The sequence below is a fragment of the Chrysochloris asiatica genome, unplaced genomic scaffold, assembly GCF_000296735.1.
Source record: "Chrysochloris asiatica unplaced genomic scaffold, ChrAsi1.0 scaffold00036, whole genome shotgun sequence".
Taxonomy (NCBI): Eukaryota; Metazoa; Chordata; class Mammalia; order Afrosoricida; family Chrysochloridae; genus Chrysochloris; species Chrysochloris asiatica.
In genome coordinates this window covers 2,695,889-2,723,436 of record NW_006408554.1, presented here as the reverse complement: position 1 = coordinate 2,723,436, position 27,548 = coordinate 2,695,889, and the positions used below count along the sequence as shown (strand labels likewise).

Sequence of the window (27,548 nt, the reverse complement as noted above, 5' to 3'; positions counted from 1 at the left end):
GTGTTCGAACTGCCAACCATGTGGTTCTCAGTCCAGTGCTGATCCTACAGAGTCATACCAGGAGTCCATGGAGTACTTTACTCTAAATAAAATTTTGTTTTCTAAAGTGCTGATTAAAAGAGGAATTCTCAGAGACATGTGCTGACAGCCACCAGCCCAAATCCAGAGTCAACCCACCACTAGGGTGACCAAGTGGAGCACAGCGCAGAGCAGGGCTAGTAGCGCTGCAGATGTATAGTCTGTGGGCCTCCTGCAGATGCCCACGGTGGTCCTGGAGGGAAAATTGGGGCTGTCCATTTCAACTACAAAGATGGTTTCTGGATCAACTTCCACAATCTTTGGTTTATTTGCAAATTTCAGATGGCCAATGGTATGCATCCAGTCAGGAAGACTGGCTGGCCAGTGGATTGGAGGTGAAGTCATTTTAAGTCTTCAGAGAGTTTGCTATGCACTGGGTTGGTAGAATTTGTTTCATTTTCCACCTAGAAGAAAGAGGAAGCATCTTTGGAGGACGCTTTGTTGCACCCTGCATAATAATAATAATAAATAATAATAATAATAATAAAAAGACACTTCAGCTATGCATTTGTAGTTGCTAGTAGTCCATTCTCTTGTGTGGCTGCTTCTTTCCAGAGGATGTATTTTTTGCAGTTCTCTGAGATACTTATCCCAAGGACAAGGAAGTCATTTTTGTTCCCCAGATCTGAAAGAGCTGCTCCTTTGAAAGAGATCAGAAGCTGTGCACAGTGGGTCTCTTGAGCCACCGTCTTTCTGAAATGCCAGAAGTTTAATCTGTCTTAGAAAAAAATACAGTCAGAACACAACTTAGAAGTGAGGATGGTAAGACTTTGACTCAAGGACTTTGGCCACGTCCTCAGGAAAGACCAATAGCCAGAAAAGAAGATCCTGTTTGCTGGAGAGTCATCAAATCTGAGGAACACTCTCCATAATATGGACTGACACAACAGCCACATCAATAGACACAAACGTACCATGATCATGAAGAAGGCACAGGACTGAGCAATGCACACTGCTCTGTATTCTATATGAGGTCTCTGTGAGTTGGAGCCAACTCCACAACAACAACAATTGTTCTATGATGTCAGGCCAAATTGTATGAAACAGATTTCATAGTCTAAACACAGGATTCTAGGGTGTACTTCTCATGTCCACCGCATACCCTGGGATTTCAACAATACACCTTTAACAGGAACACGCTGCTGAGCTCAGTACCCACAGCTCTCAAACAATTGTGGGCATCTGTCCTCTACTGCTCTTGCTAGCCAAGACTCACAATATGTTCTTCGTTACAGACTAGACAGGGGGTCTGAATTACAAGGAAATAATTCAATCTAGCAGGTTAGGGTGGAATTGCCAACCAAAAGAATAATTTATGAGATCATCCAAACCTGGATGTGAAATTAATTCCATATACGATAACTCACCACAGACCACCTTGTTTAACTTTAATTTTTCCTAGTAATAAGATCTCCTTGGTATCATTTTATTTCCAGAAAATATAAAAACAACACAACCATCACACTAGAAATTATTTTAAATCTGAAATGCAAAGAATTATAACAGTAGTCTGAGCTTTAAGCAAGTTTTGTCATTTATAAATGCATTCACTTGAATAGAAGTGTCTAGGAATGCTAATTAACCATTACTACAACCTAGAACTTTATAAGTCACTCTTCTTTTCAAGTTCAAAGCTCTGGTCCTCAAACCGTGATCACCTAGTGAGTTGACATTTTTTTAAGGGCTTCCATGAGACAAAAATAAAAATAAAAGTGTTTCATAGGAGACTGGAGGGTGCAAGCAGTTTGCAATCAGCCCTTTAACCTAAAAATTGGTGGTTCGAATTCACCTAGCTGCTTCATCACCAAAAGTTATGCTTCCATAAAGGTTACAGCCAGAAAAACCCTATGGAGCAGTTCTACTCTGTAACACATGGGACCAAGTAGATGGCAGCTAACTTTAGGAAAGTGTGGATCCGTTTTTAGAAAAGAGCAATTTTAGAAAAGTGTGTCAGTGTTTGCCATTCCTTCCTGACCTACCCAGCGGAGTGTGGGATTCAAAACAAGTCATGACCCCTGTCCTTGAGGAACTTCCCACTGAGATTTTGAGGAAAAGCTAATGCAGATGAAACAACAGTAAACAGCATAACAAAACTAATCATGCTCTGGAACTAGAGCTCATGCCAACTGGAGGGTTTGAAGTAGGCCGCAAGGCGAAGTGGAGTTCACAGTGGCTGAAGAGGCTGGGACAAGCTGAAGCAGCAGTGCTGAACAAAGCCACAACCACAGTTATTGTGATCACGTGTCATATCGTGTATCTTTAATTAGACCTCACTGCAAGAAAGAATGAGAATCTACCCATCTGGGCCCACCTAGTATTGGCATCGGGCCCTTCTCATGGAGCTTGTCTGGAAAATTGAGTGCTGTGACCAGCCATCTGTATGAAAATGATGCCAGCTCACTCATTTGGTGAGGGTTCCCTCTTCTCTTGTTGGATTTTCCAGTCTCTCTGGGCCTCAACCCCATTCCCAAGACATATACTCTCTGTATGCAAGGAGACAGAGAGAGGCAGAAGAAAATTCTAACCCTGCACTAGAAGGAATTATGGGAAGGACTCGGCACAGCCAAGATGGAAGTTAATGAGCAATTTAAGACTTGCTTTTGCCAGCTTATTCCAGCAACTGGGCTAAAACTTTGAGTAAAAGCATGAATAATAACTGTTCTCATTATCCATAGCCGTATAGCAAATAAAAATGCAAGGACCAAAACCAACAACTTTTTAAATATTTTCCACAATTTTCTAGTTGACTGGGTGTAGCTGGGTGGTACTTCTTCTGCATATGGTATTGGATGGGACTGCAGTCATATTAGGCTCTCTAGGGCATACATGGGTCCTTTCCATGTGGTTTGGGATTCTCACAGCATGGTGGCTATGTTCTGAGAATGAGTGTCACTCTGACAGAGAGGAAGGAGGAGGTGAGGCCCAGCATCATTATCACTATATTCTAATGAGTTAACAATCACAGGCCCAGATCAGATTTGGAAGGAAGAGAAATAAACTCCACGTCTCAATGGGGAGAGTAACGTTTTATAGGCATCTTTAATCCACCACAAAAACCTAATTATAGTCTTTCAATATAAGACAATGTATCCTAGTCTGTGCCTGCACAAGCCCTGTACTCATAACTGTGATCCCTTACAGAGACTTTGCTAAGTTTACCCATGCCACGCTGACTTCCAGTGGAGTTTAACACAATACCTTCCAGTTCATGACTCTTCTTTTGAAGTAGAAGTCATATCCTCTGAAGACAAATAAAAGCAGGTAGAGCTAAAACCACAAGCCTTCCAGGCCAAAGGATAAATTATTTCTAAGGTGGGAAGTGGCTTTCAATTTTGAGCAAGTCCGTGGTTCAACATCCACAGGCTGGTCATGCAACACGTATTTGTAGCTGCTCCATCTTCAGAGACAACCGACACACTCCCCAGTCACAGGTCACTTGGGAGAGTGTTGATCCAAGTGACAGTTGCTACTTTACAGGGTCACATGGGCACTTGCTCATTGGCAACATGAACACTGCTGAAGCCAGCACCATCAATGGGCGTGAATAGACAGAAATTACTATCAGTAGTTTCATTTATTAACTAAATATTTAGGTACACATTGCCAGTTGTCTTCAATAAAAGATGTATCAATTTGCCCTTGCTGTGTCGTGTTAGTAATTGGAATATCGAATGTGTTAATAATTGGAACATGGAATGTATGAAGCGCGAATGTAGGAAAATTGGAAGTCATCAGAAATTAAACGGAATGCATAGAGATCGATATCCTAGGCATAAATGAACTGAAATGGACTGGTATTGGCCATTTTTAATCTGACAATTATATGGTTTATTATATCAAGAACGGCAAACTGAGGAGTAATGGTGTCCCATTCATTGTCAAAAAGAACATTTCAAGATATATCTTGAAACACAATGTTATCTGTGATAGGATAATAGCTGTAAGCCGACATAGAAGACCAGTAACACAACTATTATTCAAATATATGCACCAACCACCAAAGTCAGTGATAAACAAATTGAAGATTTCTATAAACTTTTTCAATGTGAAATTGATTAAACATGCGATCAAGATACATTGACAATGACTGGTGATTGGAATGTGAAAGTAGGAAACAAAGAGAAAGGATCAATAGTTGAAAAATAGTGCCTTGGTGATATAATGATACTGGAAATCGCATGATAAAATTTTGCAAAACAGACCACTTATTCGTTGTAAATACCTTTTTTCCAACAATATAAACAGCAACTATATACATGTGAGTCTCACCACATGGAACACACAGAAATTAAATCAACAACATCTGTGTAAACAGATGAAGGAGAGGCTCAATATCATCAGCCAAAACAAGGCCAGGGGCAGATTGTGGAATAGACCATGAGTTGCTCATATGGCAAGTTCAGGCTGAAGTGGAAGAAAATTAAAACAAGTCCACAAAAGCCAAACTACAACCTTTTGGTATTATGTTGTTAGGTTCCATCAAGTCAGTTCCTAAGAACAACTCATAGCAACCCTATATCCAACAGAAGGAAACACTGTCTGGTCCTGTACCATTCTCACAATTGTTGTTACTTGAGCCATAGCTTGAGGCCATAACTGCTATCTTTGTGCCAATCAACCTCATTGGGAATATCCCAGCTGAATTTAAAGATAATCTCAAAAATAGATTTGATTCATTGACCATTAATGACCAAAGAGAAGTGAAGTTATGGGATGACAACAAGAGCATCTCACATGAAAAAGGAAATAAAGAAAGAAAAGATAAAAATGGATGTCACTGAAATTTGTTTTTGAATATAGAGTAGCTAAAAGAAGTGAAAGAAATGATGAAATAAGAGAGCCGAATAGTACATTTCAAAGGGCAACTCAAGAAGACAAAGTCAAGTATTATATTAAAATGTACAAAGATCTGGAGTTCGAAAACCAAAAGGGAAGAACGAGCTGAACATTTCGCAAGTTAAAAGAACTAAAGAAAAATTCAAACCTTGACTTGTAATATTAAAGAATTTTATGGGCAAAATATTGAACAAAAGAAGACAGGAGGAATACATAGAGTGACTGTACCAAAAAGAACTGGTTGACATTCAACCATTTCAAGGGGTAGCATATGATCAAGAACCTATGATATTAAAGGAAGAAAGAAATCCCAAGCTTCATTAAAGACATTAGCAAAAAAATAAGTTTCCAGGAGCTGACAGAATACATATAGAAACGTTTCAACAAACTGGCGCAACGCTGGAAGCACTCACTACTCTATGCCAAAATTTGGAGGACAGTCCAACAGATAGAAGAAACCCATATTTGTGCTCATTTCAAAGAAAAGTGACCCAACAGAATACAAATATCATCTAACAATATCTCTAATATCACACTCAAGTAAAGTTTTGCTGAAGATAATTTGAAAATAGTTGCAGCAGTACATTTACAAGGAGCTGCCAGAAATTCAAGATGTATTCAGAAGAGGACATGGGATGAGAGGATATCATTGCTGATATCAGATAGATCTTGGCTGAAAGCAGATAATATCAGAAAGACGTTTATTTGTGTTTTATGCATTATATTAAGGCATTCAATTGTGATCATAACCAACTGTGGCTAATATTTTAAAAAATGGAAATTCTACAACACTAAATTGTGCTCATGTGGAAACTGTACATAGAACAAGAGGCAGTCATTTGAACAGAACAAGAGATATTGCATAGTTTAAAATCAGGAAAGGAGTGGATCAGGGTTGTATCTTCTCAGCATACTTATTCAGTCTGTACACTGAGCAAATACTCTGGACAAATAGACTATATGAAGGATAATGTGGCATCAGGATTGGAGGAAGGCTCATTAACAACCCGAGATATACAGACGATGCAATCTTGTTTGCTGGAAGCAAAGAGGACTTGAAGTGCTTGCTGATGAAGATCAAAGACTACAACCTTCACTTTGGATTACAACTCAATGAAAACAAAAATCCTCACAACTAGAACAGTAAGTAACATCATGATAAATGGAGAAAATATTGAGGTTGTCAAGGATTTCATTTTACTTGGATCTACAATCAACGCTCACGGAAGCAACAATCAAGTAATCAAATGGCATATTGCATTGGGCAAATATGTACTGCAAAGACTTCTTTAAAGTGTTAGAAAGTAAAGATGTCACTTGAGGACCAAGGTGCACTTAGCCCAAGCCATGGTATTTTCAATTGTCTCATATGTGTGTGAAAACTGAACATTGAGTAAGAAAGACCAGAGAAGAATTGATGTATCTGAGCTAAGATGTTGGTGAAGAATGTCGAAAGTACCAAAGACTGCCCAAAGAACAAACAAATCTGTCCTGAAAGAAGTGTGGCCAGAATGCTTCTTAAAAGCCAGGATGGTGATACTTTGCCTCTCATTCTTTGGACATGTTGTCAGAAAGGATCAGTCCTAGAGGACCATCATGCTTGCTAAAATAGTTAAGTGCCGTCAAGTTGGTTCTGACCCATAATGACCATGTATAGGGTTTCCAAGGAGCAGCTGGTGAACTTGAACCACTGAACTTGCAGTACAGGATTGGACAATCTTTTGTTCTATTGTGCATACCTAGTGAATGAGTGGTACAACTTTTCTAGGAGACAATATACCTACAACTTGCCTGAAGAAACTGTCTTAACTCCTCTTTCTTGAACAGGACAGTTAATGTCACATATGACCTCCTGATGCCCATTCTTGTGGGCTGTTTTCCTATGTTCTCTTGATTCATTTCACTGTGACAATTGACACATCCTTTCTAAGAACCCCATTATCCTTTGGCCATCCTTTTCTTAGTGGTTACGAATCGGGCTGCAAACTGCAAGGTCAGCAGTTCGAAACTACCAGCGGTTCTGCAGGAGAAAGAAGAGGTGTTCTGCTCCCGTAAAGATTTACAGCCTCGGAAACCCTGTGCAGGGTCACTATGAGTCAGAACCGACGCCACAGTACTTAACAACAACAACTCCTTCTCAGAGTCCTTCACTGAGCTCCTCTTTCTAAGTTTACGCCTTCAAAGTTAGTGCTTCCCAATGTATTGTCTCTGGCCTTTTGCTTTTCTTTTATTTTCAGGGTCTTTCTAAGGGATCTTATTAATTCACATATCTTTGATCACCACCGGTTTGTATATTGTTCACAAATACCTTGTCTTCAGATTTGATGTCTCTCCTGTAGTGGTTAAGAGTCGGACTGCTAACCTTAAGGTCAGTAGTTCAAAACTACCAGCTGTTCTATGGCGAAAAATGAGGGCGTTCTGCTCCCATAAATATTTACAGCCTCAGAAACCCTATACAGGGTCGCTATGAATCAGAACTGACTCCACAGCACATAACCACCACCACCACCATATGCTCACTTATCAATGAACAATCTTTCTTTGGACGTCCTGTAAGTCTGTGAGACTAGACAAGTCCAGAACCAACTTCATTACCAACATGCTCTTCTCCTATGTTTTTATCTTTGTACTAAGCATTAGGTGACTACTGTCATTGATCCAGCTTCCCCAGCCAGGACACTTGACCTCTCATCTCTACATCTGTTTGGTGAAAGGGCTTATTGAATCTGTTTTCTGGATACTTCTGACTGTTCCTCTCCCCATTACTACTGCCCCTATGCAGACCCTTATTACCTCAACCCCGTTGTAAATATTGTTTTATCACTCACAGTGTGGAGCTTCTCTGCTTCTTGCTACTCCTCCTCACAATAGTTTACTAAAAACACAATGCAAACAGATTATTATGTTGGTGCCACTATTTGAAACTAGAAGGAACAGAAGAAAAGACTCCCTTTTCTGCACTATTTACAGTTCATTCCTTTATCTCAAAGAGCCTCAGATTGACAAATGCCAAACCTGGCTGGCACCTAATGTTTTGAAGGCTACCTCATGGACCCTTCATAGTTTCCCTGACATATGGAACTGTTTGTGTCTTCTTGGTCACTGATGGGTTTCTTCTATCATCTTCTTCCAGTGCTTTGAGAACTCCAGAGCAGGAGGTACAGTGTATGAGGAATGTGTAGTCACTTTGTCTCTGACCTGTAGAGCATTCTCACCAAACCAGTCTTGAGAGCCCAGAGATATGTGACTTATGGAGAAGACAGTTCAGAGATGATTCTATTGCCTGGATAGCCCATGGGAACTTCCTGCTGATGCTCCCTGCCTTGGGTTTGTGAGAACAATACTTTCTCAGCAATTGTGCCCTGAACCCCAACTCATGGATGAAGCATGGATTAAACACTTCCTCTCTCCCCATCTCAAGAGGGCTTCTCTAACGTATGAATTCAGTCCCTTATCTATTTTATTATATTATCCATTATCCACTTCATTTTAAAATTTATTCTGTACATATTTATGAATGGAGTTCTGGTGTGGCACTGTGGGATAAGCACTGGAATGCTAACTGCAAGGTTGGTGATTCATACCCATCAGTCACTCCTCAGAAATTCCATACAGTGTCACTTTGAGTCAGAGGTGACTTGACCGCATTTAACAACAATAATACACATGCTTATATCTTGCTATATTTCTTTTTCATGCTATTATTGTTTAACATTTTAAGCCCCTGTCGCTAAATATTCTTTGTTGTTGTGTGCTGTTGAGTTGATTTTAATTCACAGTGACTTTACATGACAGAGTCCACATGACGCATAAGATTCCCTACACTGTCATTTTTATGGGAGTAGATTACCAGGAGTTTTTCTCCTACGAAGCCACTTGTGAGTTCAAACTGCAAACCTTTTGGTTAGTTTAACCATTGGGCTAATTGGACTCCTAAATATTCTTTAAAAAACTTTTTTTGGGAGCAAGGGTAGGAGTCAGGATTAGGATTAGGGCTATTGCTAGTCTAGACTAGACCTAGGACTTTGTACAGGGTTAGGGTTAGGAGGAGTAGGGTTAAGCTAGTGCCAGGAGCAAGGCTTGTTCTAGTTTTAGGGTCACAATTAGGTTGATTTTATCTATTTATTTATTTGTTCATTTCTTTCTTTTACTAAAAATCTTCTTGATTTCCTCTTTATTTGGAAGTTCTGTAAACACATTATTCCATTTTTATTATTTTATAGGGTTTTTGTTGTTGTTGCAAAGTGACATCTCTGGTTCTCTATTTTCAGTCATGTAGGTTTGTTTTACTTTGGGTAGATCTATATCTGGGTTGAATTCTGAGTAATATAGTCATGTGTGTTAAGCTCAGGTTGTTGTCTGTTGCTGTTGTTTCTCTGTGTAAAAAACTTCCTTAAGTATTTTTTGTAAGGCTGATCTGATTCTTCTCTTTTCTGTTCCAGGCTGCTAACCTCAAGGTCAGCAGTTCGAAACTACCAGTGGTTCTATGAGAGAAAGATGAGGCTTTCTCCTCCCATTAAGATTTACAGTCTCGGAAACCCTATGCAGGGTCACTATGACTCAGAACCAACTCCAAGGCACACCACCACCACCATAAATGATCTAATTTTGCCATTGCATTTAAGGGGCAATTTTGCTGAGTATATGGTTGTAGGCTAGCCTTTGTTTTCCTTTCAGAGTTTTATATATGTCATCCCAATGTCTTCTTGGTTTCTGCTGAGAAATCAGAGCTTAGTCTTATTAGTTCTCCTTTGTGGATAACTTTTTGTTTTCCAGAGCTACTCTCAGGATTCTTTCCTTATCTCTGATCTTGGGAAGTTTGATTAATATGTCTTACTGATATTCTTTTGGGGTCTATCTTGTTTGGAGTTTGTTCAGCTTATTGAATCCATATGATCTTTCATAATGTTAGGAAATTTTTCTTTCAAAAACTCTCTGACAATATTCTCTGTCGCATGTAAGTTATTCCTGTGGATGGTGTCCCACATAAATCTTAGAGTTTCTTTGGATTTTTTTGTTCTTTGTTCTGATGGTTCCTCTAGCACATGAATATTGGGGAATTTGTCTTCAAGCTCAGTAATTCGGCTTTCCATTGATCCAATTCTACCTCTGCCCTTTCAATATTGTTTATTTCTGAATTCTTAGTATTAACCTTCTAGATTTCTATTTGCTGTTTCTGTATGGTTTCTAATTTTTCATTTAATTTGTTCTTGAGTGTTTCTGAATTCTTCTAAAATTTGTCTGTGTTTTCCTTGATTTTTATTCTCAATAATTCTCTTAATCTCTTGAAGGTATCTAAATATCATTCTTTTGAATTCCTTGTCAGGTAATTACAATACCATCTCTGCTATTATATTATCTAACTCTGTAGTTTGGGCACTTGCTTAAGCAACTCTGTCTTGGTTCTTTGTCTAAGCTGAAATTGTTGTGTCTGAGACATTGTGGTAACATTGAGTCTCTATTTAATCGATGATTGTATGTTGGTGTGTTCTTAAGTATGCACCACCTATATCTCCTAGTGAGGGTGATAGAGACTGGAAGTGTGTACGTAGTTAAGGGGGTTTTGTCTGGTGTTGACTGCTGATTCTCTCTGAGTGAGTAGTGGTGCTTGTCCAATGGGTATAGTCACAGGAGGTACAGATGTGTCTAGGCCGTATGGGATTGAAAGAATGAGTACAATTGCTATCTCCCCAAAATAAAACACAGCAATAAAGGATCGAATGAGACAAAATTCATGGTCTCCAGCTGCAGGGGTGGTACACCTCATATACAATCTCAGGCAGAGCAGAGGCTGCGCAAGAGAGGGTCCCATTGTCTGACAGAAGGGCAAGGGCAGAGATTAGCTATGCCCCCAACCACCAAGGGGAACAAGGGAGAACTGCCAACCTCCTGCGCATGCCCTGGGCCTCCAGACTGCTGTGATAATTGTCAGCCACCTGAAGAAGCTCAAAATGGCTGAGCTGCACAAAGTCAGCAGACAGGCCACTTGTCTGTCTCCTCTCTTGCCATTCCTATCCAGCTTCCTCCCAGTCAGCACTCTATCTACTGCTGTCCTCTGTCTTCTGATGTTCCGGAGTCCAGGATCATAACCTGTATCTGTTTGCTTGGTCTCCCATGTCATTGTTTCAGAGGGTCTCTGCCATCTTGCCCCAGAAGTAAGAAAATTAATTTTAATGGCTGCAAACTTCACCCTACTGAGACAGCAGTGTATATTTTATAAATCAGCTGCCTGTTTACTTTTGATTGTTTTGCCATTCTCAATATTTCTTCATACATTCCTTTTCACTTGACCAATTAGTATTCAACTTTTTTTTCTACTTAGGTACATACCACAGTCAGTTTTGTATAGTATTTATTTCTGTGCATGTTTTAAAAGCTTAAAATTCCCTGCCAAAAAACAAGTCCATGTCTTATTCATCTCTGATTCATTCTCTCCTTCTTCTTGTTGTTAAGTGCCATCAAGTCAGCTCCCACTCATATGGACCCTGTATGTGTTTCCATAGTGATCCTGTATATGGTTTCCATAGTGACCCTATATATGGTTTCCATAGTGCCCCACTATAGGGTTTTCGAGCTTGTGATTAGTAGCTCGCTGCTTATCCTACCATGCCACACCAGGGCTCCATTATCTCCTTTGTTGTTGTTTGTGCTATTTTTAAGTACCATTGAGTCAGTTCTGACTCATAGTAACCCATTATAGGGTTTCCGAAGGGCAGCTGGTGGGTTTGAACCACCGCCAACCTTGTGGTTAGCAGCCCAGTGCTAATCCTACAGCAACGTAACAGAACTTCATTCTCTCCTTAGCACCTAGTTAGAGTTTCTGACACACAGTAGTTGATTAATAAATATTGATTCATTCATTTAGTGGCCTTGGCCAATAATAACTAAGATTACTGAATGCTTACTCTATGCTATCTAAAGCTACATATACCTCAAAACACTTCATATGTACTAAATCATGGAATTAATTTATTTAATCCTCACAACCACACTACCATCCTCACTTTATAGCCAAGGAAAGTGAGACTTGGAGAAATTAGGGTAACCTGACTAAAAACATATTCATATTCCCATTCTGTTGAAAACCTAAGAGTTGAAATAAGCAATGTGACTCTGGAATCCCAACTGTCAACCATATCCAACCCTGCTTTCTTGGTAAAAGACAGGTAAGGTTATATATTCATAGTAAGTAACTAGTTGCTATTAGCTCAGCCTGACACATGAGGACCCATGTGTGTCAGAGCAGAACTGTGTTCCACAGGGTGTTCAACAGGCGATTTTTCAAAAGTATATAGCAGGCATTTCTTCTGAAGTTGCAGGGAAATGAAATGGGAAGGTTGTCATTGGTGGAGGTAGCAGTTGTGGTGGAAATATTGACTCATACCAAAACTGATTTAAAGTGTTCAAGAGCAAAGATATCAGTTTGAGAACTAAGGTGCATTTGGCCCAAGCCATGGTATTTTCAATTGCCTCATATGCATGTGAAAATTGGACAATAAGGAACACCGTAGAATTGATGCATTTGCATTATGGTGTTGGAGAAGAATATTGAAGCTACCACGTGCTGCCAGAAGAACAAACAAATCTGCCAGAATGCCCTCAGAAGCCAGGATGGCAAGACTTCGTCTCTCTTACTTTGGAAATGTTATCAGGAGGGACCAGTTTCTGGAGAAGGACATCATGTAAAGTAAAGGGTCAGCAAAAAAGAGGAAGACACCCAACAAGATGGACTGACACAGTGGCAGCAGCAATGGGCTTAAGTGTAACAATTGTGAGGATGACACAGGACTGAGCAACGTTTCTGTTGTGCACAGGATCACTATGAGTCATACAGCACTCTACAACACCTAACAAACACCACCACCCAAACCAAAAAATCCACTGCTGTCGAGTCAATCCTAGCTCATAGCAACCCAATAGGACAGAGTAGAACTGCACCATTGAGTTTCTAAGGTTGTAAATCTTTGTAAAAACAGATGGGCATGGAGTTCTCAGGAAGCAGTTGGTGAAATTAAGCTGCTGACTTGCAGTTAGTAGTTAAGCACTTAACCCCTGTGCCACGAGACTCCTTGTTGACTCATAAAACCCCCAATATCACAGAGGTTTACTCCAGAAAGGGAAACATGCAAACTGGACTTCTACAGAATCTTATTTATAGGCTGATCAGCAGCCCAGGTCACCAAAAATATAAGGTTGTTAAGAGCCGTTGAGTCAGTTCTGACTCATAGCAACCCTGTATAGGGTTTCCAACCTCGTGGTTAGCAGTCCAGTGCCACACCAGGATTCCATTCTTTTTAATATTAAAACCTGGTTAATTGGCCCAAGTTTCTCTAGGATGCTTTTCTTAAGCACTATAAGAACTATAAAATCAACTATCAACACGCAGGGAAGCAGCAGTCAAGAAATCAAGGACGTACTGCATTAGGCAAATCTGCTGCACAAGACTTTTTTAAAGTGTTGAAGAGCAAAGATGTCAGCTTGAGGACTAAGGTGTGCCTGACCCAAGCCATGGTATTTTCAATAACCTCATATGCATGGGAAAGCTGGACAGTGAATAAGGAAGACCACAGAAGAATTGATACTTTTCAGTTATGTGTTGGAGGACAATAATGAAAGTACCATGCGCTGCCAAAAGAACCAACAGATCTGTGTTGGAAGAAGTGTAGCCAGAATGCTCCTTGGAGGCCGAGATGGCCAAACTTCGTCTCTTATACTTTGGACATATTGTCAGGAGGGACCAGTCGCTGGAGAAGAATATCATGTTTGGTAAGGTGGAGGGTCAGAGAAAAAGAGGAAGACCCCCAGTGAGATAGATTGGCCAAGTGGCAGCATCAGTGGGCTCAAGTGTGGCAATGATAATGAGGTTGGCCCAGGATCGGGCAGTGTTTCCTTCTGCTGTGCATAGGGTCACTGTGAGTTGGTAACAACTCGATGGCATCTAACAACAACAACAAATAAGAACAGGAGAAGCTGAAACCAATTCTTACTAAAGTTTGTCTATTTCTATATTCTTGCATTTTCTCTATTTTGTTTACATTTCATCTTCCCAATTGGACATGAAACTCTTTGAGGACAGAAACTTTATTTGGGGCTTTATTTAATTCTAACCATGGTGAGTAACTCAGGGATGGATACTCAATCTACATTTGCTGAATCATTGGAAGATTTTAATTTGTTAAGGTGGGAGGCAGAAAGGCCAGATTTTCTAGGTAGACATTTTCAGGCCAGTAGTTCCGGCCCTTTAAGACAGGGGCGATAGCTTCAGTAGAGCTGAACACGTGAACAGCTGCTGTGCATTTTCTTGTAATGACTGTAGAAGTGACTCTGGTTCCAGGGGGAAAAAAATCAAAAGCTCTGGCCTTCCCTAATGTTAGAGAGTTCACCTCCAGGCTTGGTCTTTGCCTAGGCTGGGAGTCTGATAATCATCTTGAGTTGGTGAAGAATAATCTGGTTCCTCTCCCTGCACTCAGAGAATGAGGAAGAACCAGTGGCTAAACAAATTTTTGGAAATTTACTACCCATGCAGAAGACTGAGGGACAGGCTTAAGAATAGACAGAAGATTCCAACTGCTTCATTCATGAAGCTAAGAAGATGGCATTTAAAGATTTGCCTACTGGAAACACTTAGTCTGTTCCAATCACAAATACTTCTCTAGAACTTCCTTTTCCTCATTCTTCGCCAAGACTTCTTCACCCACTTTAGTTTTGAATCCGAATTTCAGATTCTTTTTATTGTCTACCTCCTTCTAGCCACTTGATTCACCTCAGCTCCTCCCTGCTTTAGCTCTCTTGCAAACTTAGGAGTAAAGTTTGAAAGAAAATTACAACAAGATTGCCTCAGTCTCTCCCAATTTCAGTTGCAATAACCAGAAAGTCCCTTCGAGAAATAATCAGCTCAGGATAACAAAAACAAGGAAGTGGCCTTCAGTCTGCTGGTTCCTCAGAAGTCACCGAGGATGGATGGCCTCACTACTATAAAAATCTCTTATAGTAAGGGCTGAAGAGAATGAGGTTTTTATAATACACTAATCTGGGATCACTGGAAAGTTTTTATTTTTTCTCCTAGGAAGTTTTATGATTCATTCAGGATAGCTTTGTAGTTCATCAGATCGTCATAACTAAAGACTGAAAGAATTAAAAATAAGCAAAACAAAACACTACAGCCTTTGCAAACCTGAGACCAATCTAAGACATTTGGGAGAATGTTGCTGAGTTAATTAAGCTTCACTGGTTATGTTGAAAGCAGAACCAGCACATGATTAAAATGAGCCTTGTTGTTGTTAAGTGCTGTCAAGTCAATTCTGACCCATAACGACCCTGTATGGGGTTTCCAAGGCATGGCTGGTGAGCTCGAACCACCAACCTTATGGTTTAAATCAACTTTTCAGTCCAGCACATTAGCCCTCAGCGCCACACAAGGAGTTCATAATGAGCCTGTTGTTAAATGCCATCGAGTTGATTCTGACCCATAGCAACCCTGTATAGGGTTTCTGAGGAGCAGCTGGTGAGCTTGAACCACCGACCTTGCAGTTTAAACCGCTTTGCAGTCTGGTACATTAACCCACAATGCCACAGCAGGACTCCATAATGAGCCTCTTGTTGTTGTTGTTGTTAAGTGCCATCGAGTCGGTTCTGACCCATAGTGACCCTGGATAGGGTTTCCGAGGAGCGGCTGGTGAGCTTGAACCGCCAACCTAGCAGTTCAAATGACTTTGCAGTCTGGAGCATTAACCCACAACACCACACCAGGACTCCATAATGAGCCTAGCCCCTTGAAAAATGTGGGAAGAGCTGAAGCAGAAACCTACTGGGTTACCTCCCCAAATAGATTCTTTTTCTCTGATGACTACTCTACCCTGGTCTCATATTTGCACAATGTGAGTCACAAATGAACACCAGTCCAAGATGGACCAATGAAGGGTTCCTTCCTATGACTTTTGGAATGAAATCAAGAGAGATTCAATACACAGACGTTCAGAGCGAGGGGGCATTGAGAGGGAAGGAGAAAGAGAATTTCCTTGTTTCTCCAGAGCCTTTCACTTGTGGGCTTCAATTCATTTCTGCATTTCTGCCCTGAGGTTCTCTGAAACACCCCAGAGGCTTTATGATAAATTTCCCATTGCTAGTTAGAATAAATTTTCAAAACTTACAACCAAAGGAATTCTAATGGATAGGAGAGGTAGTTTCTTTCAAAGTATTACTGTTATTATGTGCCAGCGAGTCCGTTCCGACTCATATCCCCCTTGGAGAACCTAGTGGGTTTGAGTCACTGACCTTTCAGTTAGCACTCAAGTAGCTGATACAAAATTCACAAATTAAAGACGAAATCTGAATATTAGTATACCCTGAGTTCCACGAAGTGCTAGTAATATAATTGTATAGCTGTAATACTCTTCTTCTTCTTGTTAAGTGTCACTGAATCAGTTCTGACTCACAGAGACCCTGTATAGGGTTTCCAGGGAGCAGCTGGTGAGTTTGAACTGCCAACCTTGTGGTTAGCAGTTCAGTGCTTATCCTACAGAGCCACACCAGGAGTCTGTAATGCACTAATGTTCTTGTTGTTGTTAAGTGCCATCGAATTGGTTCCAATTCATAGCAACCCTGTATAGGGTTTCCAGGGAGCGGCTGGTGAGTTTGAACGACTGACCTTGTGGTTCAGTGCTTATCCTACTTCTCCACACCAGGGCTCCATTGTAATGCTCTGAGAGGTCATCATTTTGGAACATTATGGAAGCTCAGATCCAGGAAATCTAAACCCCTTGTCAAGGTCACTTCTGTCTGAATCAGTTCTCTGGGCTTTTGGTGCCTAGAAAGCCCGCATATTATAGGCAAAATTTGGATTTAAGCAAACCCTAAATCTCTTGAAGTGCTAAAGGCAATATAATTATATAGCTGTAATGTTTTTCTTGTTTAGTTTTAAACCTAGCATCTGTGATTGGGGGGTGCAAGGGGGCAGGCAGTGGGCGTTTTGATGTGTGAGTTGGGGAGAGATAAGATTACTACTAAACTGAAAGTTCGTTGAAAGCACAGACTTTCAATAGTGGCTTGACAATGTCACCAGAATCTAGGATGGTCCCCAATGTGTAATAGGATGAGTGAGGGAACGAATACAAGACTGACTGAAGGAGACCAAAAAGTAGGTGCAGAAAGCTCAGTTACACATGCTGTTTCCAAGTCAGTCTTTCCCATTAGCTAGAGTGAGGGCTCTTTAAGGTGACATTGTGTAATTTACTCATTTTTTCTGAATCTCTAGCACATTCTGATGTGTGCTGGGGATATAGTCAAGGGAGGTTTTAGTTAACAAGTTAGAAAATCAGAAGAAAGTTACCCCAATGAGATACTTTTTAAAAGAACCTTGGCACAACTCACAGAATAGCATAAACAGAAGTCTCTGGACATCTGCAAACAAAATTTGGGTCAATACTTGAAGGAAGGTAAAAGTTTCTTTAAAAAAAAAAAAAATCATTACTGATGATGAGACATGAATTCATCCCTATGAGGCTGACAGCAAACAGCAGGTATGATTCTCAAGGTCACCAGTGGGACATTATCAGGGAAAAAGTTCAACAATCAACAGTGCTCATTATGGTGAGATGCTCACTGAAGAGCTGAAGTCTGAATTTTGGATTAAATGCAGAGGATCCAAGGGTGTTGTGATCTTGCATGACAATGCATGTCAAACATCTCTGCCCACACAGTTGACATTCTGAAAACACTTCATTTCGAGGTGTTAAAAGCAAGGAGATAATGTCCACAAATTATGTATTTGTCTTTTCTAAAAGTTGATTAAAATAAATTCTACGGCCAAAAAAGAGAAAGAACCTTGGCAAGGTGAGCTGGTACTTGCATGGTGTCTGCCAGAAATAGTTGCATTCAACCTAGTCTAAGTAAGTCTCTGCTATTAACTAGATATTACGGTGTTCTGCCTCATGAAGAAGACAGGTGTATGTGATTGTGGAACAATACGAATGTATTTGAGGGTGGAGTTTGGGATGAAATCAGCTAGTTTAGGGAAGGTATCTAAATGCAGTAATAGGAAGATGAAGGCAGAATGGCAGAAACCCCATTGGTCTAGCATCTCCTGAAATAAGGTTTTTTTGGATTCTCCATGCTCTTGATTAAAGAATACCACAGCTCCTTTGAGACTGAGCATACAATAACTTTATCAACTGTAATGTCATAGATTATCCTGAGCGCTTTTCTGTGTCATGTAAACAACAGGATTTTAAACTGATTTCTTCAACTGAGTTTATCTATTCCTTTAATGGATCATTTGTTTGTTCATTTATTCAATGCATTTATACAATTGTCAGGTGCCCATATCATGATGAGTTCGGTTATGGGAAGACTCAAAGACAAATACATGATTTTGATAGCAATGACTTATCAAATCTGTGTACAAAACTGTTATGCTGTCTTCCTGGCCATGAAAATACAAAGCAAACCCTGAGTGTTGCTAAGTTGTTAAGTGCCATCAAGTTGGTTCTGACTCATAGCGAACCTGTACAGGGTTTCTGAGGAGCGGCTAGTGAACTTGAACTGCCGACCTTATGGTTCAAACCAACCTTGCCATCCAGCGCATTAACCCACAGTGCCATACCAGGACTTCATAAACTCTGGGAAATCCCAGGGATACTACCAGCAGCAAGGGGTTAATAACTAGTCAATTTGTCTGTAGCACATTTTCAAGGTCAGTAAACAAAACTCAAACTAGTTGCCATGAGTAGATTCAGATGTATAATGACCACAACTGTGTCAGAGCAGAATTGTGCTCCATAGAATTTTCAATGACTGATTTTTCTGAAGTAAATTACCAAGGCTTTCTTTCAAGGTACCTCCAGGTAGCCTTCTTGTTGTTAAGTTGGTTCTGACTCATAGTGACCCTGTATAGGATTTACGAGGAGCAACTGATGAGTTTAAACCACAGACCTTGCCGTTAGCAGTCTAACACTTACCTCAGCACCATACCAGGACTCCCCATGTGAAATCGTGGTGGTGGTATGTGCCATGGAGTTGGTTCCGACTCATTGCGACCCTGCACGGCGTTTCCGAGGCTATAAATCTTTACAGGAGCAGAAAGCCTCATCTTTCTCCCTCAGAACAGCTGGTAGTTTTGACCTTCTGACCTTAAGGTTCATAGCCCGATTCGTAACCTCTACGCTCCTTCCCCAGGTGAAATAGGAGTGCAAAAAAGCTCTGTAAAATAAGATTAAGCTTTTCAATCATCTTATTTGTATGATACAGTGTAGGAAATTCATTGATGTTGTCAAAAAAGGAAATCACTACGGCAGAGCACTAGGATTGGTTTTCAGAGAGGTCACCCCAGTTAAGGGTTTGTTGTTGCTGTTATTAAGTGCCACTGAGTCAGTTCCAACTCATAGTGACCCAGCATAGGGTTTCTGAGGAGCAACTAGTGAGTTTGAACCACTGACCTTTCAGTTCAGTGCTTATCCTACACCACCACACCAGGACTCCAAGAAAGGGTGTTGTTGTTAAGTGCCGTTGAGTTGCTTCTAACCCATAGCAACCTGTACAGGGTTTCCAAGTGGCTCCTGAGCTTGAACCGCCAACCTCACAGTTCAAACCAACTTTTCAGTCTAGCACATTAACCCACAGTGCCACACCAGGAAAGGGTAGGGGTATCCTTATAACCGCCGGATCTGTGGTATCTCAACATTGATCTTTGGCAAGTTTTACTGGAAAGGGATGATCAGAGTTCCAAAGTGCAATTTTATATTTCCAATTAAAATGTAAAAATAAACCTTTTTCATAAAACACTGCACTGGGAAGCGGCTACAAAGCCCAATGATTGAGAAAAGCTGAGAGCAGGCACTGTAATTGATAAAGGAGATAAGTCAATCTGTATCCTTTAAAGAATAATGAGTTCCATTTTTCATCAAAAAGATCTCCTTGTGCTGAAGAAACATTCTTTCAATAAATCTACTTAATGGTTTCCCCTCTAATGATATATAGCCTTGTGCTTTGGAACCTATCATCCCAGCAGGTTCCTGCAAGGGACTGCAGGCCACCCATTATTTGCATTGCTAATTTACCTAAAGAAAACCTAAACGTTTCCCAGGAAGGGCTGCGCTTCCAGAAAAATATTTGAAGGCTGTCCCGGAATCTTCTAGCAGATAGATTGTGAATCCTGTAAATATTCTATCAGTAGACTTGAGATCCTATGCAAATTTACACCCCACCATTCTCTCCTCCCACTGCCACCCCTGCCCTGGGGTGTTCAGGGATGTATCAGCTTTGACGAGGACTCAGTCCAGACAGTTCCAGAGTTAAATGCTTCAGATATTTGGGTCATGAGAACTGATTAGTTTTGTTTGTTTCCTGAGCTCATTACCCTCCCACAGGCACGACAGCCTTGGTGTTGTTGGGGGCCATCAACAGCAGGCGGTAGCTTATGTTAACTGTGCTTGGTAAACTGCAGGTGTACTTTAATGATTCTGTCTGGAGTAGGGTGGTCAACAGACCCATTCCCCATCCCATGCTGAGCTAGCTGCCTAAGTATCAGGAGTTCACTAAAGGGTCTTTCCTCTTCTAAGGGAGTGATTTAGGGCCCTCTGCCCCTTGTGGTGGGAAGAAGGACTATTTTTCAACTCAGTCACCTTTGTGAAACCCAACTGTACAATGGCACTTTTCTTTCCATTAGGACCCAGTTTTATGTAACAAAACCTATTTCCTTCAAGGGCACCCAGCCCTCCCAATACAGCCGGACTTTCCCACATGGGACTCATTAAAAACAACCCCAGAGTTATTTCCTTATGTTGCTGTTTGTTTATTCTCGGTCGCGTGTGAGTCAGCCAGATCATGATTTGTGGTGGTTTTGCTTGTGAAATCTTACATAATTGTATTCCTATTGTCATGTTGGGTCAAGCAGTGAGACCATATAGTGTTTTCTCATTGCACAATGTTTGCAAATCAGTAAAGAGAAAGGTTTAACAATGAGATGACGTTTGCTGGTCAGGAACCCAGCCGGGGAGTCACCCATGAGGTGGCTCTGCAGTTTCACAGATACAGCCCGCGGTGGCACAAGGAGCCAGTATGTTCATTAATTCCATTGCTTGGCAGGATGACTAGGTAGGTGGTGGCCTTTCTGATGGGTTTCACTGAGGTGATATTGAGAAGATGAGAGAGAGAGAGAGAGAGAGAAAGAACAACAATGACAACATTTCACACATCAACCAATCAAATTTTTACTGCATTTGCTACACGCTGGATTCCAACATGCTGATCCCAAGCGTGATTGGCTATAAACTGGTGAGATTTCTTTTCAGGTCCCTCAAACAGGCTTTCTCTTCTCCACCATGTACATATTTATTTTGATCCTACTCACTGTCCTAAGTCCAAAGGCAGTACTTAAGAACACTCCTTGGGTGCAAACAGTGAGTGGCTACGACACATGGATGGGAGTGGGTACAATCTACACAACAGAACTTGAAATCCAGAGAAATCGTTTTTAGAAGCAAGACACCTCTTTAGTTGCAAATAGTATCATGGAGCTCAAAACCCACCACTGGTTGTACTTTATAATTCCTGGAGTATAGTGAAACTAGTTGCTTCTAACATATTTTGTATCTGTAGTCAAATACCTGATTGGGTTTAAACATTACTGTGTTTATATATCTTTGAGTAGTGTACCTTGAACTTATTTGTATTGATACAAGATGAAGGTTACAAATATCTGCATAAAAAGAGAAACTGCATGGTTCTATATGAAAACAACCATCACATTCCACAGCACATCATTGGTTAATGTCCAAAACTGTCAAGCATTATTGAGAAAAAGAGAGAGCGCAAATATACATGAATACAAGCCCCACGACATAACAATCGCATCAACAGAATCAAACCCAACTTCTCGATTAATCCTTTAAAAAATTTACCTCTGTTACTAGCACTTCACATTAATTGTTATTTTAAACTCCAGTAGCAGGATCGGATTTCTGCTGCCTCTGGGCAAAAGAGTTATGATCTGATATCAAGTTCCAAGGGAAATGCTCAAAGTTTTATTTTCCCTCAGTTGAATAAACAGTACCATGTATATTATCTCTTGCATTAGAATAGTGTTGTCTTCACATAAGACTCAAATAATGGTATTAGTCATTCATTTCCTTGAACACAGACACCCTCATGCGTGCTGACAGGTTTATAAGGATGCGGTGGCAGCCGTGGTGCTGGGATCTGCTAGATGCCCGACTTTGATTTCTTGCAGTCCTGAGCGATGGAGCCCAGGCGTGCCTGGTTATTGTCTGCTTTCTCTCCCAGATGCTTGGCTTGTCTGAAAGATTAATACATTAACAAGAGCTGAAGGTCCAGGGTTGCACATCTTCAGACATGTTTATTAGCAGATGGCACATAGGATTCAAAGGTCACCACAAAAGTGACATTTTAAAGTGAGACAACAATATTTATGTTCAGATAGTCCACTGATGAGATCATGTGGAAATGGTTTTGATTAAATTAATTTACAAATGGTTGCCAATCTATAGAAAACCTAAAATGCCATGTCTGTTTATCAAATGTTTTCTTCTCACCCTCTTACCTTTTAAATATAAATGACAAATACTGATAGGTTTGGGGCTGTAAAAAATTTTTTTATAGGCTTATGTAACTATGTTGTTATTAAGAGTTGTTGAGTGGGTTCCGACTGATAGCAACCCTATATAGGGTTTCCAAGAAGCAGCTAGTGTTAGCAGTCCAGTGCTTATCCTACTGCGCCACACCAGGACTCCTATGTAACTATAGTTTAGATTAGTGTAATTGGGTTTTGCTTCCTGGGTTTGTTTATTTTTTCTCTAAAAATGTTGTCTCCTATGTGTGTTCTCAAATATCATCTGTCTTGATTACTACCTTAAGAATGTATATTCCACTGTACAAATAGAATTGCTTTAAATTTCTTTAGTATAAATTGAGCCTCTGGAGAGACCCAAAATTCAGTCTCTTAGATAAGACCTATGTCCAAATTTCATAAAAATATATGTGCTGACTTTCATAAATAATTATTATAGCTATGTTTATACCTTTGCAACCTTTTTGCAGCAATATGTGTTTGTGTTTCATGTTAACAATGGAAAAGCAAAATACAGTTAAGGAGAAAGAAACCTCCTCTCAACTTTATCTTTTTCTCTTCTCTTTCTGTTGTGCCCACAACTTAACACGCATGTGACTGAAAATACTTGCCTCAGAAAATGGTTTAGCCAGAGAATACTTAGCAGTAGGAAGTGAAAAACAATCTTACAAGTTCTGCAAGTCTCTACAGTTAATAAAACTAACATAAGTGTTTCCAACAAAGGCATTAAATAAAGAAATGCATATCAATTAGTAGGCCAAAACTTTGATACATTGTGGCTGTTATTTATGGTGGAGTTGATCCTGATATTTACAGTGACAACCCCATGTGTGCAGAGCAGAACTGCTCCACTGGATTTTTAAGGCTGTGACACTCAGAAGCGGACCACCAGGTTATCTTCCAAGGTCCCTTTGGGGGGGGGGGGGTTCAAGCTGCCAGTCTTTCAGCTGGTAAGTAATAGAGCACATACCCCAGGGACTTAACCCAGGGACTCCACAGAGATATTAGAGGATATGAATTTGGTCATGCATGCTGTTTTTCATTGATTTACATTTCATTTTATTATGAATAATTTTATAAGATGTAGGTATATTTTTTCCCACCTTATCTTTCATACAATTACAAATGCAAGAATCATGAGAGCATTTATACTCACTTTTCAAGAGAACCTTTTTCAATATTCATTGCTCCTTCCATTGGATCCAATCCTTGTTCAGAAAATTGCTTCAAAGCACTTAAAGCTGCCTAAAAATGAAAAAAAAAAAAAGATCCACTCACTCACTTTACTGTAATGAGCAAGTAATTGTAAAAGAAAGCTGAGCTATATAGTAAAGCCTATCATTTTCATTAGCCTAAATAAATGCTTTTTTGCTTAGTTTTAATAAAATTACATTTGAAAATCTGTATTACTGTGAAGCAATGTACATACTTTACCAGAACTATGAGGGTTTATTTTTAGTGGGAGAGAGGGAGGGAATCATCTATAAATTTTATTCCTTCTCTGTAATTTTGCAAAATCATATATTTTATCTGCAAATATAAAAACACCAAGTATAGTCCTATAAAACATCAAGGATGACTCTGGTTAATTCCTCATCATATTACTGAAACTATACATTCTCTTCCTTCAGATGTAAGCAGTCCAACTTGAATACATTTTTTCCAAAGTTAGTACAACTGTTGAGTTTTACAGACATTTAGCCCAAGGTGCAGGATGTCAGCAAAGGAATGAACAGCAGATACTTGTGCATATTGAGTTGATTGGTATGATAGGATCATATGAGCAGAGAAAACATTCATGCTCCTCAAGGCTTAGGGGAGGCTGCCTGGCCAGGCAGAGCTTTGTGAGGTGTTGAGGTGCCCTGGGTGTGTGGGAGGCTGACGGGTGTCGACAGGTTGGTGGAGCCTCACTGGATAGCTGGGAGGCACCAAATATGCAATGCTGATAAGATCTACATAACTTGTTGACACTCTTGTGCACGGTCCAAATTGTTATTTCTTTGAATAAGAATTCAGCTAACCTTGCGCCCCTCCACCCCATTACTTTAAAACTCCATTAGAAGTGTTTTGTTGAGTCTGAGGTAGGTGTGAGCCAGTTGCATGGTTTTAATCTAGGAGAACCCCTGCTGCTTCACACATTGGTCATCTGTACCTTCTCAGTTGCCTTCGAGAAACTGCTAATTCTAGCAGTTTTCTAAACTTTTATCTACCAAGGACCCCTTTTGGGCAGCTAACTGCATGGTCTCTTGTAAATGTCTTTATTGACATATTTTCCTCCTTTCTTTCCTGGTTTTGCTTTTCATTAATCACAACTCCTTTATCTTACCACCAATAACAATTGTCCTGTTTTTCTTGAAAATAATCCTTCTGTTGGTATCTGTATTCTAGTTTCTCTACATTACTGTTGTTGTTAGGTACTGCCAAGTTGGTTCAGACTCAGAGCAACTCCATGCATAACAGAACCAAACACTGTCTGCTCCTATACCATCCTCACAGTTTTTGTCATGTTTGAGTTCATTGTTGTAGCCACTGTCTATCCATCTTTTTAAGGGTCTTCTGCTTCACTGACCCACTGATTTACCAAGTATGATGTAAAGAGTCCCTCCTGATGGCATGCTCAAAGTACGTGAGACAGTCACTTCATCCTCACTTCAAAGGAGCATTCTGGCTGTAATGCTTTCAAGATAGATTTGTTTGTTGTTCTGGTAGTCCATGGTAATTTCAATATTCTTCACTGACCACCACAATTCAGAAGCATCAATTCTTCTTTGGTCTTCTGTATTTATTGCCCAGTTTTTCACACATATGAGGCTATTTAAAACGCCATGGCTTGGGTCAGGGTTTTTTTTTTTTAACACTTTAAAGCGGTCTTTTGCAGCAGATTTGCCTAATGCAAGCCTTCATTTGATTTCTTGACAGCTGTTCCCATTGGCGTTGATTGTTGATGCAAGTAAAAGTGTTTCCCTGTGTACAGATGTGCTTCATCCAAGTGCCCATGTGTGTCTTCAGCCTTGGCTTGAGCTCCCTGGCTCAAGGTCTCAGTGCTCACTATCTTTTTGAACCTAGAGTTCTGCAGGGATGGATCTTGTTCCTGCCCCACTACTCCAGATCTTGACTATGTTCATATGCTGCTTCTGTTGTTGTTAAATGCTGTTGAGTAGGTTCCCACTCATAGCAACCCTGTGTAGGGTTCCCAAGGAACGACTGGTGGGTTTGAACTGCCAATCTTGCAGGTAACAGTCCAGTGCTGATCCTACAGTGCCACACTAGGACTCTAGCACAAAGTGAGGCTACTGCTCTTTTTCAAAGATCTTGTGAAAAGAAGGCCTCACACATACCTAGGCTGTGCTGATGGCCTTGATAACTTCACTGGGGTTGGAGAAGTGTGGCTATCTCCTTGGGCACATCGGGGTCTCTCTTCTTACTTTCTTCTGATGACCTTTTTATTTTTCCAGGTTACATATTTGTAACCTGTGTGTTTGTTTTGTTTTGTTTTGAAGTCCTTTTATTCATTCTTCTGAAGAATTTATCTATTCCACATTGTTTTCTATATGAATATCAGAATCATTTAGTCAATTTTCTAAAATATGATGCCTTTGGAAATTGTTTCAGGATATTGTTAAATTTACTGATTAATTTAGGGAACAGTTGCATGTCAATAATGCTGAGTTTTAGTATACAAGAAATGTTATTTCTTTCTCCTTTTTGTCCCTCAGTTGATTCTATTTTTTAATTCATATAAACTGCATATCTTAGGTTTATTTATTTATTTTAAAGTTTTTATTGTGAATTAAGTGATAGTTTACATGGGAGAACATGGGTATTACATTCATCCTATGGTATTTCATTTCATTGCAATGATTACAATCCCCTCCGTGCATCATCATTCAGTGGTATTTGCTTCCATTCCCTCTGTTTTGTTTGTTTGTTTGGTTGGTTCTGATGTACCCAAAAATACTCAGTAATATATAATCATTGAAACAACCAAAGGGTACATTCTGCAAGTCTGCCTCCTGGTCACCAACACACAGCCTTTCTCTTTTCATGAGTCTAGAGTTCTCAGCTGCTCTATCTCTCCATGTCATCATCTCTGGCTCCATCTATGGCATTGCTGCTGCTCTGGATAGGGTCTCACATTCCACTCATGCTCTTCTTGCTTGATGGTCCTAGGGTTCTCTGTTCCTGGAATGTAAGATTAACTACCCCCATTTATGTTACAAAACTTCTACCTTTACAGTTGTGACAATCATTAGTCATGATAACAGTTACTCACTATTGAGTCATAAGAATCGTATCCCTATCTCCTTTCACCAGACCCATCTAGACAAGATGAAAACTATTTAGTGGGGATTCTACCTTCCCCAGCACACTCTAAAACTAAACTCCCTCTTGAAAACTTGTAAGCCTGTCACTTCATGCCTTTATAGCCCCTCCCCGCCTTTTTAGGTAGCCAGTGTCTAAGTTGCCCGTCCCTATCAACCCGGTGTACAGAGAGGATAGGATTGAGCCTCAATGTGAAGACTCCTTTCCCCCTCAGTTGATATTTTGAGCCATAAGTATAGGTCAAGTTAATCAAATAGTAGCTATTTACACTTGCTTCTTTTATCAAAAAAAATTTTTTTTTTTTTTTAAATCTTCCTCTAGTCAAATTCTGATCATCAAGCCATCGAAGCTAGGTCAAATGGATATTATCTGCAAGTTTGGGAATTCTTGTGCGTCTCCCCTCACTTCATATCAGCTGGACGTTCCACACTCATCTCTAGCACTCCATGGCTATGTCCTTGTCCACTGGCTCAGGTGTCCCCAGGTCTCACTGTACTTCGAACCAACCAGCCCTTCCTCTTCTTTCTCTCATCTCCAGGTCGATGGGAGTCTATGGATCGTGAGCTAAGCTAGTCCATGTCTTCTTTGCTGCCTTTCCCTCTCTTCCATTCACCAGTAGACCAACGTGGTTGCCAGTATGTTTACATGCCTGTTCGGGTGTTCCCGAGTTTCAGTCTTGGAGGGGGGTTCCAGGTTACATATAGATGATCTTTTTATTCAGAAAATAATT

General features: G+C 40.3%; 1 protein-coding gene across 2 annotated transcripts in view; it reads right to left on the bottom strand.

Moving 5' to 3' along the window:
• Positions 1-21,094: 21,094 nt before the first annotated feature.
• The window catches only part of STAU2 (staufen double-stranded RNA binding protein 2), a 473,318-nt gene continuing 466,864 nt past the window's right edge, over positions 21,095-27,548 (bottom strand). For both annotated transcript variants that reach the window (XM_006860012.1, XM_006860009.1), the window contains 2 exons: positions 23,652-23,740; positions 21,095-22,204 (listed from right to left, as the gene is read on the bottom strand). In XM_006860012.1, coding sequence (XP_006860074.1) covers positions 22,111-22,204; positions 23,652-23,740 — 183 coding nt within the window. In that variant the 3' untranslated portion in view covers positions 21,095-22,110. The remainder of the gene's footprint in view (positions 22,205-23,651; positions 23,741-27,548) is intronic.